General features: G+C 43.8%; 1 protein-coding gene and 1 long non-coding RNA gene across 3 annotated transcripts in view; both read left to right on the top strand.

Annotated features, from left to right (window-relative positions):
* Nucleotides 1-343: 343 nt before the first annotated feature.
* Nucleotides 344-16861, top strand: part of MRPS9 (mitochondrial ribosomal protein S9) — an 81118-nt gene continuing 64600 nt past the window's right edge. The window contains exons 1-2 of one of the 2 annotated variants that reach the window (XM_002709815.5): nt 344-565; nt 16029-16208. In XM_002709815.5, the coding sequence (XP_002709861.2) occupies nt 431-565; nt 16029-16208 (315 nt within the window). In that variant the 5' untranslated portion in view covers nt 344-430. The remainder of the gene's footprint in view (nt 566-16028; nt 16209-16861) is intronic. The other variant, XM_017339365.3, reaches the window with a different exon arrangement.
* LOC138848804 (uncharacterized) lies at nt 5791-11975 on the top strand. Its single transcript, XR_011386899.1, has 2 exons — nt 5791-9049; nt 9420-11975. It is a non-coding gene; the product is annotated as an uncharacterized lncRNA (long non-coding RNA).

The raw sequence follows: 16861 nt of genomic DNA, 5'->3' as shown, positions 1-16861 counted from the left end.
CAGGAACGAGGCAGGTGCTGCCGACTGCCCTAGCCCCCCGGCGCCCCTCCACTGCAGGTCTCGGTGCGGCCAAAGCCGCTTCCAGGTGCAGCGAGGCGCACGGGCGGGAAGGGTGCGTCAACGAGCCACCACGGCGATTTGCAGCAAGATTAGGGTCTGGGAGTGAACAGACAGAAAGAGGCCGAAATAAATGACCCAGGACCCCTCCCGCTGCGGAGCGCGCGGGCCGGGGACGGTGTCGGACACGCCCCGCGGATCCCACGCGTCCAATCACCGACGAGCAGCCTCGGCCCGTAGGAAACACCCCTTGTGCTTTAAAGGCCCCACAACTTCTTCCTCTGAGAGGCTCGGGACCGCGGCGCGCATTGGCGCATGCGCAGCCCCCAGGCCCCGCCCCTCGCCCCTGACGCCCGGGTTTCCCACGACCAACATGGCGGCTCCCTGTGTGTCCTGCTGCGGCGCGCTGTGCTACCGCCTCTTTATCGGGAGTAGGGTTACCCTCGCCCCCAGGCAAGGCTTCTGGAAAACTGCGGCCGCTGAGTTTCAGAGAGGTGCTGGATCCCAGGTAAGGCGTTGGGAGAACTGGGAGCGGTGGTCCCGGTACCGTGGGGAGGTGAAGCCGGCGCCTGGCGTGCTTCTGGTCGGGACCCTGGAGGCTTGAGGTTGGGGGTGCGGAGGTGGGTGCTGGCTTGCAGCTGCCGCTCTGAGATTTGCTTCTGGTTCTTGCGGAGTGTCATGAGAGCAAGTTACCTGCAGGCGAGGCGGAGCGACCCCTGACTCGACTGGGGCTGCGGGGCTAAGGGGTCAGTGCCGAAAGTGGGCTGTTGGGTCCGGTCCTTCGGGCGTGCCCGGGACCCGAACACTAGAGCGGAACGGGGATTGCAGAGAATGCTGTTAAAAAAATGCCTTTGCATCTGGGCGTTTTCTGTTTTAATTTCCTCTGAGAGACCACAGTTGGTACACTCCCCTTAATCCTGAGGGCAGTGGCCAGCCAAGACGCTCCCTCGCCAGTTAACGGACATGGGATCTCAGGAGGAGGAAGAAATTTGAGAAGCAAGACAGTGAGTTTCATTTGGGGGTATAATTGCGTTCAAGGCATCTGTGGGATCTCCAATTGGAGATTCCCAGTAGACCAGTAAATCGACAGGAAGATAATTGACTTGGAAGTCCTCTGTTACCTTGTAGGTGGTTGGTGAGTCCTTGGAAATGGATTGGACCAGTTTGGGAGAGGGCACTGAGTGAGGAGTAGGCAGAGGAGTAGAGCTTTGATGGACAAACAGGTCAAAGGTCAGGCCCCAAGAGATTGAGAATAAGCTGCGCAGGACAGGGGAGAACCACATATTTGTCATGGAGAACAGGACAGTGTTTCCTGGATGGAGAGTGATAACCAGTACCAGCTATTGCATAGAAGTAAGCTACTGTGTTCTAAAAACTATACTGAATCTTTTTTTTCCTTTAAATTTGAGTTGTAAAGAGACAGAAAGGGCTCCGTCCCCCAGCTCATTCTCTAAATGTCTGCAGTGACCCCAGCTGGGACAAAAGCCTGTGGGCAGGAACTGACAAGTATCCCACATAGGTAGCAGGGGCCCAGCGCTTTGAGCCAGTGCCTGCTGCCTCCCATGGTGAACACAGCAGAAACTGGATTCTGGAGGAGATGCAGGACTTGGGCCGAGGTGCGCCTGTGTGGGGTGCAGGTGTCCCTACTGCTTGGTCAAATGCCTCCCCCCAGAATACCATCTTTTTCAGTGTGCTTTTTTTTTTTTAGGTTTTAACTTAAATCAACCAATCCATCCATTCTTTTATCTGTCAAACATTTGGGTTTGTTTGCTGGAAAATGTGCTGGAATTTCTTATTTCATTTACATGAAAGGCAGATGGACAGAAAGAGAGACAGATCTTCCATCTACTGGTTGACTCCACAAATGGCTACAACAGTTAAACCTAGGCCCAGCAGAAGCCAGGAGCCTGGAACCCCATCCAGGTCTCCCATGTGGCTGGCAGGGGTCCAGGTACTTGGGCCATCTTGTGTTGCTTTCGTAGGCACATTAGCAGGGAGCTGTATTGAAAGCAGAGTAACTGGGACTAGAACCTGCATTCAGATTTGGGGTGCTGCCTTGCACTGGCATCTTAACCTGCTGTGCCACAAGGCTGTCCCAGCTTTTTTCTTGTCTTTTCTTCTTAAAATTGTGCATCTTTTTGAGTATATCTTTTCTATGTACATATAATTATATGAAAGGGCCTGTAGAATGCAGAATATTTTTATTGTTGACAATTCATGCAGAGGTAGAGGAGGCTAATTTTCCCTCCCCTGAACTTCAAGCGTACATAGCTAACCTTCATTGCCTTTCTGCATGTTTTTATCATTATATGCAAACCTACATGAACATATGCTGATGCAGACCTTGATACAAAGCTGTGATGGCTCCAGCAATTGGGTTCCTGCCACCCATGTGAGAGTCCTAAATTGAATTCCTGGGCTGCTGGTTCGGGGCCCAGCCCATTCCTGACCATTGTGAGCATTTGGGGAGTGAACCAACAGATAGAAATATGCACCCTCTCTCTCTGGCCCTAACTTCTTGCTTTGTCTCTCTGCCTCTCAGATCAATCAATTTTAAAAAAATGGAATATATTGGATTGCATTCTACTTTTTGCTCTTCCAGCTTACATATATCGTAGAAATACTTCCAAGTCACTTAATGTGTGTCTAAAGCATTTTTAAATTGCCCAATATTTTGTGGCATGAATATATCACAATTAATATAACAGGTGATGGGCATTTGCTCCATGTAGATTTCTTTCCATGAAGAGTGTTGCAGTAAACATCCTGGTCCAGTTCTTAGGAGCTGATGCTTTTATTTCTGTGGGAGAGATTTCCACTTGGGAAGTTACTGCTGCCAAGATGCATATATCCTGAATTTTAATAGAAATTTCCATATAGTTTTTTGAAAAGACTAAAGCAGTTCATCTTTCATCATTGATGTATGATGATTTCCTCCTTTCTACTACATTAGGTTTTATTTGTTATTACTGCAATAAGATGGATAAAGAATGATTTCTTCTTGTTAAATTTTTAAAAAAGATTTATTTAATTTAAAGAATTGCAGAGACAGAGCGAGATCTTCTATTCGCTGGTTCATTCCCCAGATGGCCACAATATCCAGGGCTGAGCCAGACCAGAGCCAGGAGCTTCATCCAGGCCTCCCATGTGGGTGCCGGGGCCCAAACACTTGGACCAGCCTCTTCCGCTTTTCCCAGGCCACTGGCAGGGAGCTGGATTGGAAGTGGAGCAGCCAGGATACAAACTGGCGCCCATATGGGATACTGGCATCGCAGGTGGTAGTTTTACTCACTACACCAGCTCCTTGGTGGTTTAATTTTCATCTGTTTGGCCACTCTTGATATACAGTCTTTGCCTTCATATAGCAAATGCTCACTGAGCCCTTGAGCCAGGCACAGTGAAGTAAACAATTTATTAGCAAGTAAACAAGTACCAGACAGTAGCAAGTAAACAAGTACCAGACCCTTAGCATGGGCAAGGGATGGTCCTGAGACGGTTGAAGCCCCAAATTCCTGATCCCACCGCAGCATACTCAGTTGACCACATGAAGCACAACTCAGATGTGACTGGAACACATACCTGGCCCCTTTAGATCCTTAGGGATTCCATGTATAAAGTGTTTTTCTTTTTTCTGGCACAGAGCTTGTCTGCATGAAATATTAATGTTTTCTTTGCTTCCATCTCTAACAACAGTAGTTATGTTTTTCTCTTGGGGACCTATGTTTTGAAAAACAAATTTAATCACTTCTTGAGTGATTAGCATTCTGTGTCTGTCTTGTCTTCCCCCTCAAATTTGCGTCATGACCCCTTAATTAAGAAACATCTTCAGAGGTTGCAAACAGCTTGAAAGGAGTGGGGAGAATAGAATAATAATAAAAAGTGTATCTCATGCAGGGTGAGTATTGTTGCATTTTCTCTATGTGAGTAAATGTGAACCAGGTGTTGATATAACCAGTAGATATTACTGTGGGTCACAGTAACACAGTTAAAACAAAAAGCTTCAGAAGTACTAATGCACAAGGAAGAAGCTGCAAGTTGTGTTCAGCTACAACTCCTGGGCCTGCTGCCCTTACTAGCAGACTTCCTCCTGCATACCAGTCTTGCATGGTTCGTATTAATGCCTCAGAACCACTGCAGATATCTGAGTGTTTCAACTTTGAGGAAGGGAGGACAAGCTTAGCGAATGGCCACACTTTCGGATTGTATATCCATGAGTATCCGAGACCTACAGTGTGCCAGGAACTATACAGAGGTTACTATCCAAGAGCACCAAATACAATGTCTAATTCAGACCTGAGTTGTAGAGGATAGGTTGGTGGATACTTGCAGTCTCCCAGAGGAGGCAATAGTAAAAGCAGTTAGGAATTATATAATAAAGGAAGTACTTGGTTCTGGGACATAAACGTATAAACATGAACAGAGCAATCGTGGATTCTGGCAGCAAAAGATAATTGATACTAGCATAGGATTTTGGTGAGAAGATGGTGAAGGATGGGATTGGAAAGTTCAGCAAGTGTCAGAGAATGACCTGCTTTTGCTATACTAAGGTACTTTAAGTTTCTACCTGTCACAACTAAAAATAGTGTTGGTGTGATGATGAGCACTTGACAGTTCCCTTTCATGGTGTATTATAGAGGTTACCCATGACTTGCTGAATCCTCTACTGATATAGATAATTTAATATAGGAATGCAAATTTAGCTTTATCTGATATTTATGATTTTTTAAATGTATTAATTTGAAGGCAGAGGAGAGAGAGGGAGATCTCTCATCTGCTGTTTCATTACCCAAGTACTGGCAACTGATGGGGCTGAGCAGGGGGGAAGCCAGGAGCCATGAACACAATATGAGTCTTCTGCTAGGGTGGCAGGGACTCAGCTACTTGAGCCATCACTTGCTGCCTTCCACAGTGCACATTAGCAGGAGCTGGAATTCGGAGTGGAGCCAGGACTTGGACCCAAGCACTCCAGTGTGGAATGTAGGCGTCTTAACCACTAGGCCAAATTTTTGAATATAACTTTTTAAAAAAGATTTATTTATTTATTTGAAAGGCAGAGTTACAGAGAGGCAGAGAGGCAGAGAGAGAGAGAGAGAGAGAGAGGTCTTCCATTTGCTGGTTCATTCCCCAGATGACCACAACGGCCGGAGCTGGGCCAATCCGAAGCCAGGAGTTTCTTCCAGGTCTCCCACGTGGGTGCAGGTGCCCAAGGACTTGGGCCGTCTTCCATTGCTTTCTCAGGCCACAGCAGATAACTGGATCAGAAATAGAGCAGCCAGGACCTGAACCAGCGCCCATGTGGGATGCCAGCACTACAGGCAGTGGCTTTACCTGCTACATCACAGCTCTGGCCTCTGAATATAATGTTTTAAATCTCAGTTTATTAGCAGTAGAAAACAAAACCCTGGGGCCAGCGCTGTGGCTTAGTGGGTAGTGTCTCATATAGGCACCGGTTCAAGTTCCCGCTGCCCCTCTTCCAATGCAGCTTTCTACTATGGCCTGGGAAAGCAGTGGAAGGTGGCCCAAGTCCTTGGGCCCCTGCACCCTCGTGGGAGACCAGGAGGAAGCTCCTGGCTCCTGGCTTTGGATCAGCCCAGTTCTAGCCATTGCAGCCATTTGGGGAGTGAACCAGTGGATGGAAGACCTCTCCTCTCTGTGTCTGTAACTCTACCTCTCAAATAAATAAATCTCTCTCTATATATATATAGATTTTTTTTTTTTTTTTGGACAGGCAGAGTTAGAGAGAGCGAGAAAAGGTCTTCCTTCCATTGGTTCACCCCCAAATGGCCGATACGGTCAGCGCGCTGCGCCAATCTGAAACCAGGAGCCAGGTACTTCTTCCTGGTCTCCCATGCGGGTGCAGGGCCCAAAGACTTGGGTCATCCTCCACTGCACTCCCGGGCCACAGCAGAGAGCTGGACTGGAAGAGGAGCAACCAGGACAGAATCCGGTGCCCCAATCGGGACTAGAACCCGGGGTGCCGGCACCGCAGGTGGAGGATTAGCTTAGTGAGCTGTGGCACCAGCCTATACTTTGTTTTTTTTTTTTTTAAGGGTGGAATTTAGGATGTTCCTCATTGCTTTAGATATGGAAAGAACCTGTAAATGAAAATGTGCATTTTCTGTGGCAGATATTTGGCACAGCTATTAAGATGCCCTCGTCCCATATCTGTGTGCCTGATTTTGAGTCCTAGCTTTGCTCCCTATTACAGGTTCCTGCTAATGTGCTCAAGAAGTTAGGTCCCTGCCACCCGCATGGGTGACCCAGATAGAGTTCCTGGCTCCTGGCTTTGGCCTGTCGCAGCTCTGGCCATTATGAGCACCTGAGGAGAGACCACCTGCCTGTCTGCCTTCAAATGAAGTAAACAAATTGCATTTTCTTTATGTAGCAGTTTATAAATATCTTTCTTAAAGAGAGCTTGGTAATAGATGCTACCATCTTTCCCGTCTATCTTTTCATGGTAAAATAACTAAACTTTCTTGTATTATGCTTTACTGATATAATTAGGGTGATGGATGTTATTAGCTGTTGATTGCTGCATAACCAGTTACCACAGAACTTAGCAGCTTACCACAGCAGGCATCTGTTAGAACACAATGACTGTGGGTCAAAGTTCCAGGCCCACCTCTGCTCAGGGTCTCCCATTAGGCAGCAGTCCCGGTATTGCTGGGGCTACAGTCACCCCAGTGCTCAACCTGGGGGAATCGGCTTCGAGGCTCACTCAGTGTGGTGATGAGTGAGACTTAGATACTCCCAAGGCTGTTGGGTAGAGGGCCCCAGTTCTTTCTGGCTGCTGGCCAGAGCCCTCACGCAGTCCTGGCCATGTGGGCCTCTCTGTAGGGCAGCCTGTCACATCTACACCTGACTTCCAACCAGTTGGTCAGGAGACGGTGAGCAAAGGACAGAATCTGCATCACAGAGGTAGCCTCCCATCGTTTTAATTGAGTTCTGCTCATCAGAAGCAAGTCACTTGCTCCTCCCTGCACTCAAAGGAGGAGGAGATTGTACGAGGGCACGTACATCAGGAGGCAGGGTCCCCAGGACCCATTTGGAAGAGGCCTGTAACAGTGGAAGACCCACATATACTTCTTATTGTTATTGTCTGAGTGTCTCTTAGTGTCTTCTTTTTCTTTCTTTCTTTTTAAAGATTTATTTAGTTATTTGAAAGTCATAGAAGAGAGAGGGAGAGACAGAGATCTTCTATCTGCTTGTTCACTCCTCAAAATGGCTGCAACAGCCAGGACTGGGCCAGGCAGAAGTAAGAGCCAGGAGCTTCATCCATGTCTCCCACATGGGTGGCAGAGGCCCAAGCACTTGGGCCATCTTGCTCTGCTTTTCCCAGGCCCATTAGTGGAGAGCTGAATTGGAAGTGGAGCAGCCGAGTCTTGAACCAGCACTGTGTGGGATGCCAGTGTATCAGGCAGCAGTTTTAACCACAACACTGGCCCCTGGTGTCTCCTTTTCAGACAGTTGGTTTGTAAACCTCCTGTGAAGAAAAAGAATGTAACCTTGGTTTCCCAGCTACAGTGACTAGCAGGGTGACTACAGATAGCACATATATGCTTGCTGTTTGTTTCTTGAATCAAATGTATGAAGTTCTTATGTATGGGCATATATGTGTGCATGTGAACACCTGCCACATTATTCTTTTTGCTATATAGAGCTGTCATCATCAAACTGCATCTTTACCATGTTCCATGTTTCCTCATCTCATTATGGCAGAATTCTCATATTAACACGAATCAATTCTGCTTTATAATTATTGGTAAATTGGTTAAGATGCCTGCATCCCATAGCAGAGTACCTGGGTTCAAGTCCTGGCTCTGATTGCAGTTCCATCTTCCTGCAAATGCACACCTTAGGAAATGATGGCTCAAGTTGAGTTCATGCCACCTCCATAGGAGTCCTGGGTCAAGCTCCTGCATCCAGCTTTCGTCTGGCCCATGCCCTACTGCTGTGGCATTTGAGGAGTGAACCAGTAGATGGGAGGTCTTTCTCTTTTCTCTCCAATAAATTAATAAATAAGTTAATTGATTGAAAAAATTTAGTGCAGAGCCAGGCCTATAGTACAGTCATACACTATTTAACAGCAAGGATGTATTATGTGACTATCATAGAGTACCTACACAAACCTACATGGCATAGCCTGTTACACTCCCACACTATACGTATAGTCTATTTTTAAATTTGTTATTTCATTTTATTTCAGTTTACTTTTTAAATCTTTTGTTACACACACACAAATACACACACACACACAAGCAAGTTTGGGCCTCCAAGATATCAGGATCATTAGTATCACTGACTTCCACCTCCACATCTTGTCCCACTGGAAGGTCTTCAAGGGCAGTAACATGTACAGAGCTGTCATGTCTTAGGATAGCAGTGCCTTCTGGGATACCTGCTGAAGGACCTGCTTAAGGCGGTTTTACAATGTATTTATTTATATATCTTTTGGTAAGAAATAGTACACTCTGAATAATAAAACATACAGTTAGGCACTAACAGTCATTTGTTATCAGTATCAGGCATTATGTGCTATACATAATTTATGTGTTTCACATTTATATGACTGGCAGCACAGTATGTTTCTTTACATCTGCATCACACAAAAACTTGAGTAATGCATTGAGCTCCAGTGTTATGATGGCTAAGCCTCTAGGTGATGGCAATTTTGAGCTGTATCATACCCTCAGGGGACCACTGCTGTATATGTGGTCCAACATTAACCAAAACGTCAATATGTGGTACACAACTATAGTTGCTCCAATTTTCTTAAACTTGTAAAATATTTTTTAGAATTTTCTTTTTAAAAATTTCAGGCATATACAAAAATAGAATATAATGAACCCCATGAACCAGCTTCAACTGTTACTAACATTGTGTCAGTCTTGTTTCATCTCTCCCTCTTCTTCACCCCCCCTTAATGTAGTCTCAAACATTCTGTTATTTTATTTATAGATATTTGAATAAAGGTCTTTTACATTTAAAAAAGGTTTTTTTTTTTTTTTTTTTTTTTTTGACAGGCAGAGTGGACAGTGAGAGAGAGAGACAGAGAGAAAGGTCTTCCTTTTGCCGTTGGTTCACCCTCCAATGGCCGCCGCGGCCGGCGCGCTGCGGCCGGCGCACCGCGCTGATCCGATGGCAGGAGCCAGGAGCCAGGTGCTTTTCCTGGTCTCCCATGGGGTGCAGGGCCCAAGCACCTGGGCCATCCTCCACTGCACTCCCGGGCCACAGCAGAGGGCTGGCCTGGAAGAGGGGCAACCGGGACAGAATCCGGCGCCCCAACCGGGACTAGAACCCGGTGTGCCGGCGCCGCTAGGCGGAGGATTAGCCTAGTGAGCCGCGGCGCCGGCCTAAAAAAGGTTTTTAAATATAGTTTCCATGCCCCTACCATATCTAACAGGATGAACCGAAGTTTCTTGATATCTTAAGGTCTTAATCTGTTACTCATTCCATGTTCAGATTTCCCTGGTTGTCCTAAATCACTTTATAAAGTCGGTTTGCTTCAGTCAGGATCAAAGAAGCTTCATAAGATTATATTTGTTTGGTAAATGTATTAAGTCTCTTAATTTTTAAGTTTGTGGAATGAATATAAATGATGAGTTTTGTGTGTGTGATGTAATGGATTTCCTTGTTTATTTATCCTAGCACCCATTTCCCAACGTCACAGCACCCCAGTTTCCTCAGGAGGAATTCTTTCCTGTTGGCTATAGTCTAAAAGAACTATAACCAGGCATCCAGGCAGGGGATGCACTGTTAGATATCCGCCCCCGCCCAAGCCTCCTTGAGATCCTGAGCATAGAGCCAAGGCAGTCGGAATTCCTTTTTCTCAGTGGCTACATTCAACTTGCCGTAGATCATTGGGATTTGTACATTTTAGCTTCCACACATTCCTTGGACCTTGCTTGCTTTCAAATGTGGTTTTGTGGATTACTAATAACCTTCTAAGAAACGGTCCTTTTGCTTAAGTAAATCAAGTCAGCTTCTTTTGCTTATATGCAGAGATCTCTATTTGATGCGAGTATAAAACTATTCAAAAAGGTTAACTTTCTTGGAGTCCTTATATTGTTTCTTTCTACCCACATTTTCTCTAGATCCATTTTTTAATTCCTTGAGGTATGCAGTTTTTGCCTTTTCTCTTCACATTAGCAACTCGTCTTTGTTCCATTTTTATTCAGTTAAACTAAAAGGATACTCCTTCTTAATACCACTGTAGTACCTTTAAAGTGGTGTGTGATGCTGGCATTTGGCCAAATTTGGGACATCACTACTGTGTCAGGATGTGTCTGCTTCTTTGGCAGTCTGCTTGATTGAAATTGTAATTGTCTGACCCACTGATTACGCTATCCCATAAACAGAAAATCTAGGGAACGTTTTCTCATCATAGCTTTTCAGTTGGAAATAGAACCCAAGGAAATTTTGGGAGGAATTGTTCTTAATACTGGCAAAGCAGATTCCTCCAGGAATTTTTAGTTTTTAAGATCTGATTTTTTCACACTCTCAACCTCACCTTAATGGATTGATTGTACAATGAATAATGAAATCCTTTGGATTTAAATTTTTTGTATGATTTTTCACTGCCGAGATAATTCAGAACATGTAATACATATATTCAGTAGCCTGGTATTGATGCTGTGATCATTTTGTAAATTTGGTACATATTTTCAGAATATCATATTTTTAAGTAATATGGTAAAGTGTCTGAAAAGGATCCTAAAGAGATTTTTATGAAAAATATCAAATTAAGAATTTTTTTAAAAAAGATTTATTTACTTATTTGAAAGGCAGCATTTACAGAGAGAGGAGAGATCTGGGAGAAGGAGAGGCCACAATGGTTAGAGCTGGGCTGGTCTGAATCCAGGAGCTTCTTCTGGATCTCCCACATGGGTGCAGGGCCCAAGGACTTGGGCCATCCTCTGCTGTTCCTCCCAGGCACATCAGAAGGGAGCTGGATTGGAAGTGGAGCAGCTGGGACTCAAACCAGTGCATTTATAATGAATAGCAATACAAATGTTTATATATATATGCTTAAACTCCATGTCTATTTTTTTTTTTTAAGATTCATCTGTTTATTTGAAAGACAGAGTTACACAGAGAGAGAAGGAGAGGCAGAGAGAAAGACAGACAGACACAGAGGGGTCTAACATCTGCTGGTTCACTCCCCAGTTGGCTGCAATGGCCAGAGCTGCGCTAATCCAAAGCCAGGAGCCTGAAGCTTCTTCCAGGTTTCCCATGTGGGTGCAGGGGCTCAAGCACTTGGGCCATCCTCTGCTGCTTTCCCAGGCCAGAGAGCTGGATTGGAAGTGGAGCAGCCAAGACTCAAACCAGCACCCATATGGGATGCTGGCAGTGCAGGCAGTGGCCTAACCCACTATGCCACAGCACCAGCCCCTCCATGTCTATTAAAACTAGGAAAGACACACCCCTATTTCATAAACTGGAAAATATGGGCTGGCACAAAACTCCAGTTGTTTTTTTTTGTTGTTGTTGTTTTTTGTTTTGTTTTTTTTTTTTTTGTTTTGTTTTGTTTTTTTTTTTAAATTAGAGAGAGAGAGAGAGAAAGATATCAGTCCATCTGTTGATTCACTCTCCAGATGCCCACAACAGCACTGGGTCAAGCCAAACCCAGGAACTGGGAACTTAGTCCAGGCCTCCCACAGGAGTGGTAAGAACTGAATTCCTTGAGTCATGATCTACTGCCTCATAGGGTCTGCATTAGTGGGAGTTGAAGTCAGGAGCTGGAGATGGATCTGGAACACACACTCCACTGTGGGCTGCAGGCATCATAACTGGCACAGACTAGGCTAAATGCCCACCCCGGAAACAACACGTTAAGTCAAGGGAAGAGAAGAGGCGTCAAGACACTGATCAACTCTTGCTTGAGAACGTGCGGAAATTGTAGGGTCAGACGACAAAAAGGAACAGTGTGGAAGAGATGGATGAGGAGATGAAAGGCTATTTATTCAGCAAAATGAAGGGATTATTTTAATACAACTTCTCACTGACGAGGACATTTAAAAAAATGGATGAAGGGACAATAGAGTAAGACAAGTTGGAATTGAAGAAACTGTTGGAGCAAGAATTTTGAAATTAAACCAGCAATAGAGAAAGCTAAAAATTTAGAGTAGCTGCAGTAAGCAGAACTCACTGCAGAAAAAGCAAAAAGAAAAAAAGAAACATGGAGTAAAAATGGTAAAATTATACAGAACGTAGAAACAAAGGACAAGTCTTAAGACTGAGAAGCTGACTTAGATGGGGAACTGAAGACCTTATCGTTGCCATGACTGAAGAGGAGAGCAGAAGAGTTAGGTGAGAACTCAGCAGACGCTGTTTCTGAAGTTGATTCAACTGCTCAGAGACATTTCAGTAGCAACTGGTAAAGTAAGCAGACTACTGTCCAAATTGCTAGGTCAAAAGGCAAAAAGCCCACAAATTTTTCTTTTCTGTAGAGCAAGAGAAAAAAAAAAATAGGAAGCATGAAACATGTAAAGATAAAATAAGATGAATGAGAATACAAAATAGCTATTAAAACCTATGTTAGTGAGATATTCTCATCTATTAATAAAAGCAATGGAAGGTGGCCCAAGTTTTTGAGCTCCTGTCACCCACGTGGGAGACCGGAAGAAGCTCCTGGCTCTAGGCTTCAGCTTGGCGTAGCACTGGGCATTGTGGCCGTCTGGGGAGTTTACTACAGGATGGAAGATTCTCTCCCTCTCTCTCTCTGTAAATCTGACTTTCTAAAATAAAGAAAGGAAAATCCTAAAATAACCTATAATTTAAATGAAAAAGATTATCAGTGATAGCTCAGGATAATATAAATGGGAGGTTGAAATGTTTGTAATATTATGATCCAACAAAATTGAATTCAAGATGAAATTATTACATGGGTATGAAAGACCATAATACTGAAAAGTACAATCTACCTTAAGAAGTAACTCTCAGAAACGAATTAGTTCATTAAATATACCACTGATATATATAAAGGAAATCTGTAAAAAGATAATTGACAAAATATAGAAAGATTGTATACATGTTGATTCATGTTTCTTTGGTATTATTCTCCTAGCTCACATTCAGTAGGAATAGATACCTAAAATTTTTTCTAATTTTTCTTTCAGTTTTTCTGTTGATGTTTTGGAATCACTGTATCATTACTCTTTGACTATGAAGTATTCAGTCCATCAAACTTACCAGCCTCTGCTCTTAGTTGATTGTCCACCTCATCTTTCACCAAGAAAATAGTGGTCATAGGACAAGTAACCTCATCAATAAGCTGATTTGTTTCTTAGTAGAAGAGAGACATCTTACTCTAACACTAATGACTGCCATTTGCACTGCTGTGAGGATGCCAGCATCCTATCTCGTGAGGATATGAACAGACCTGTACGCAGAACCAAGTCGTCATTCCCAGAGGAGAACTCACTGCTTTCCTCCCTGGTCTTGCTTTTCATTGAGAATTCCTTCCTTCAGTGCACAGAGCCACATTCACTAAGAGGCTCATTTCTCCTGAGGCCTGAGACTGGGTATTGGTGGAAGTATAGTGGAACCAATCTCAGAATGTATTGTCTGCATTTTGTTTGAATTGCAGGTTCACCTGTTTCCTGAGTAGATTGTTGTATTTATAAAACCAGCAATGTAATCTTTTTGACTGTGAAACATTTGGGAGAATTACCTCTGTGCTGTGACTGCCACTTTTTGGTCCCAATTTTCTGTGTGTACCACCCACGATCCTTGCATCATAACAGTGTTTTCTCTTCACTTTGAATATGGGAAGCAACAATCTACATTGCTCAGAGACATGGACTCATTAAAATAAATAATAATAAATAAATAATAATAAATAAATAAATAATAATAAATAAATAACCCTGGAAAACAGTGAAAACATAGATCGTGAAACTCCCAGGGTAGGGATTTGATTTGGTGCTGGTGATGTTTGGCTGGGTGGACAGGGGCAGTGCAGTGTAAAGCCTGGATATGTTTATAGACCAGGTTACCCACACAAAAGCACGGCACAGTCATGAGTTTACTCATTGATAGTGACACCATGAAGCACTGTAAGAACATAACATTGTTGCTGACTAAATATGTTTAAGAAGGAGAGGGACTGGCATTGTGACGTAGTGAGATAAGCTGCCTCCTGCAGCACCAGCATCCTATATGGGCACTGGTTCATGTCTGGCTGCTCCAATTTCTATCCAGCTCCCTGCTAATGTGCCTAGGAAAGCAGCAGAAGATGGCCCATGTGCTTGGGCCCCTGCACCCACGTGGGAGACTTGGAAGAAGCTCCTGGCTCCTCATGTTGGCCTGGCCCAGATCTGGCGGTTGTGGTCAATTGGGGACTGAATCAGTGGATGGAAGGCCTCTCTGTCTTTCCCTCTGTCTCTGTAACTCTGCCTTTCAAAGAAATAACATAAATCTTTAATAACTAAATTCAAGGAGAAACTCCTCTGTGCTCTTCTGAGGAAAAACGAACTGTAAAGTTTCATGGAATTGTAAATTGCCCTTTTGTTACCCATTAAAGAGTGAGGAAGAACCTATTTTCTTTGCCTTAATTTAGAAGAGTTTAAGGACACTTCTTTTCACCGTTATTGGAAATTATATGTGTCCTGTGTTTTTCAAGTATTTTCTGTCGTAACTATAGTGACACATTACTGTAGAACCAGCTGAATCGAGGACTGTAGGGGAGGGCATGGACGGGAAGGAGGGCGGGTGCGGTGGCTGATGGATCTGTGAGAGGTTTTTATGTTTATGGAAAGAGAAACAAGCGGATTGTAGCTTTAAGGTCTCAGTATTGCTTTATGAGTGTCTAGAATTGTTGGGGCAGGGGTGACGTTTGAGAACCTCAAGCTCGCAATGTTAAGGAAGGCCTGGGAGGGTATGGCCAGCTTCTGAATGCAGCTGAATGTCGTTGGCAAATATTTTCCAGATTCTTCTGTACCACTTAATGAAGGTGAAACATTAATGCCTCAGGGAAATTTTAGTGCTGCAGCATAAAAGGACCAACAGCAGCAAGTGTGATGTGATCACTCGTGTTTTAAAAGGATGTGAAAGCTGCTGTTTCTGCAGTTAGCATGTTGAACCAATTTAACAATAAGAACTCTGCTTAATGTCTGCTGAAGCAGCTTCCTCATTGAATCAGTGCAGTGGGAAGCCTGTGGAATAGTCTCAAGCTAATTAGCGGTGTCAGGACGTTTAAAGACAGGCTGTATTTTTACTCTCACACAAGGTGAGTCCCTGCAGTCTAAGGGTACTGTTCCCAAGTGCATGCCCGTTTACTGCCATGTCTTCTGCTTGCTGGTTTCTGGCTGTGTGTGTATTTGTGCTTTCTTAACAAGTGACATTTTACTCTTCATTCTGTGTGTAAAATACCATGACTCATTGACATTAACCAATCAGTATCCAGTATGTTTGATTATAATAAAGAGCACACAACTTGTAGGGTTTTTAAAATTTTTTTTTTTAGAAAAACTTATTTGTTTGAAATGTGGAGAGGCAAAGAGAGATCCCATCCACCTGATCTCTCCCCTGGTGCCTACAATGGCTGGGGTGGGAGCCAGGAGCCAGGAGCTCAGTCCAGGTCTCTCTAGGAGCTCAGTTACTTGAGCATCGCTGCTATCTCCCAGGGTCTGAAATAGTAAGAAGATGGATTCGGAAGCTGGAGCTAGGTATCAAAGCCAGGTACCCTGAGATAGGAAGTGGACGTTTTAACTGGCATCTTAACTGCTATGTCAAATGCCTGCCCTATTTTTGTTTTTAATGCCAGTATTTTACTTTGTAAACAAGGTTTTGAATAAGGATCAATTTCTAACAACTTTTTAGGGGTACTTTTTGTTTCCAGCCTCCTGTCATCTGAGTACCATAATGAAGAAAAACAACTGCTTGAATGTCCTTTTTTACTGAGAGATGACCACCCATAAAATCATTGTTTAATTTCAGATATTTTCTTTTCTCTATGTATTTCCTGCCAGCTGTTGAAGCCCATACATACCACAGTTGTAACGACAAAGAAAAATGTTCCAGTCTCAAGACATGAAACTTACACAGAGGAGTTTATTAAAAAGCAGATTGAAGAGTTCAACATAGGAAAGAGACATCTAGCCAACATGATGGGAGAAGACCCAGAAACTTTTACCCAAGAGGACATCGATGTGAGTATAGCTACTCTGGTGGAAAGTGATTGCTGTAGAGTTTCAGATATTGAAAGCGCTTTTTGGTGTGAGCCCTTAGCTTTGTGTAAATTTTAACCAAACTGTCAGAATAAGGAGAAGTGCCACTATACACTCCAGGCTGAAGCCTGATGTCAAAGACCAATGTCAAGTCTATTTGAAGCATTACAAAGTATGATGAGTTCAAACATTTTTTAAAATATTTTTTATTTAATTTGAAAGAGTTAGAGAGAGAGAGGTCTTCCATCCAGGGCTGGCTCAGGCAAAAGCCAGGGGCCAGGAGCTTCTTCCAGATCTCAGATATAAGTATGGGGGCCCAAGGATTTGGGCCGCATTCTGCTGCTTTCCCAGGCTCATTAACAGGGAACTGGATCAGAAGTGAAGCAGCTGGGACTTGAACCGGCACCCTTATGGGATGCCGGCACTGCAGACAATATACTTCATCTACGATGCCACAGTACTTGCCCCGAGTTTAAAATATGGGTTAGAAATGAATACTTTTCTTTTTTCAAGTTCATAGATACCAGTTTGAATGCTTATACATTGTTTGAAAATGTTTATCCTGTTGTTTAGTCTCAGATTAAACTTTCTTACAAAGTGATAGTAATGAAAATAGAGTCAAGTTTATAGTAAAC

The sequence above is a fragment of the Oryctolagus cuniculus genome, chromosome 2 (assembly GCF_964237555.1).
Source record: "Oryctolagus cuniculus chromosome 2, mOryCun1.1, whole genome shotgun sequence".
NCBI classification, from domain to species: Eukaryota; Metazoa; Chordata; class Mammalia; order Lagomorpha; family Leporidae; genus Oryctolagus; species Oryctolagus cuniculus.
The sequence above is the reverse complement of the archived record's forward strand: the minus strand, read 5'-3'. Positions and strand labels throughout refer to the sequence as shown.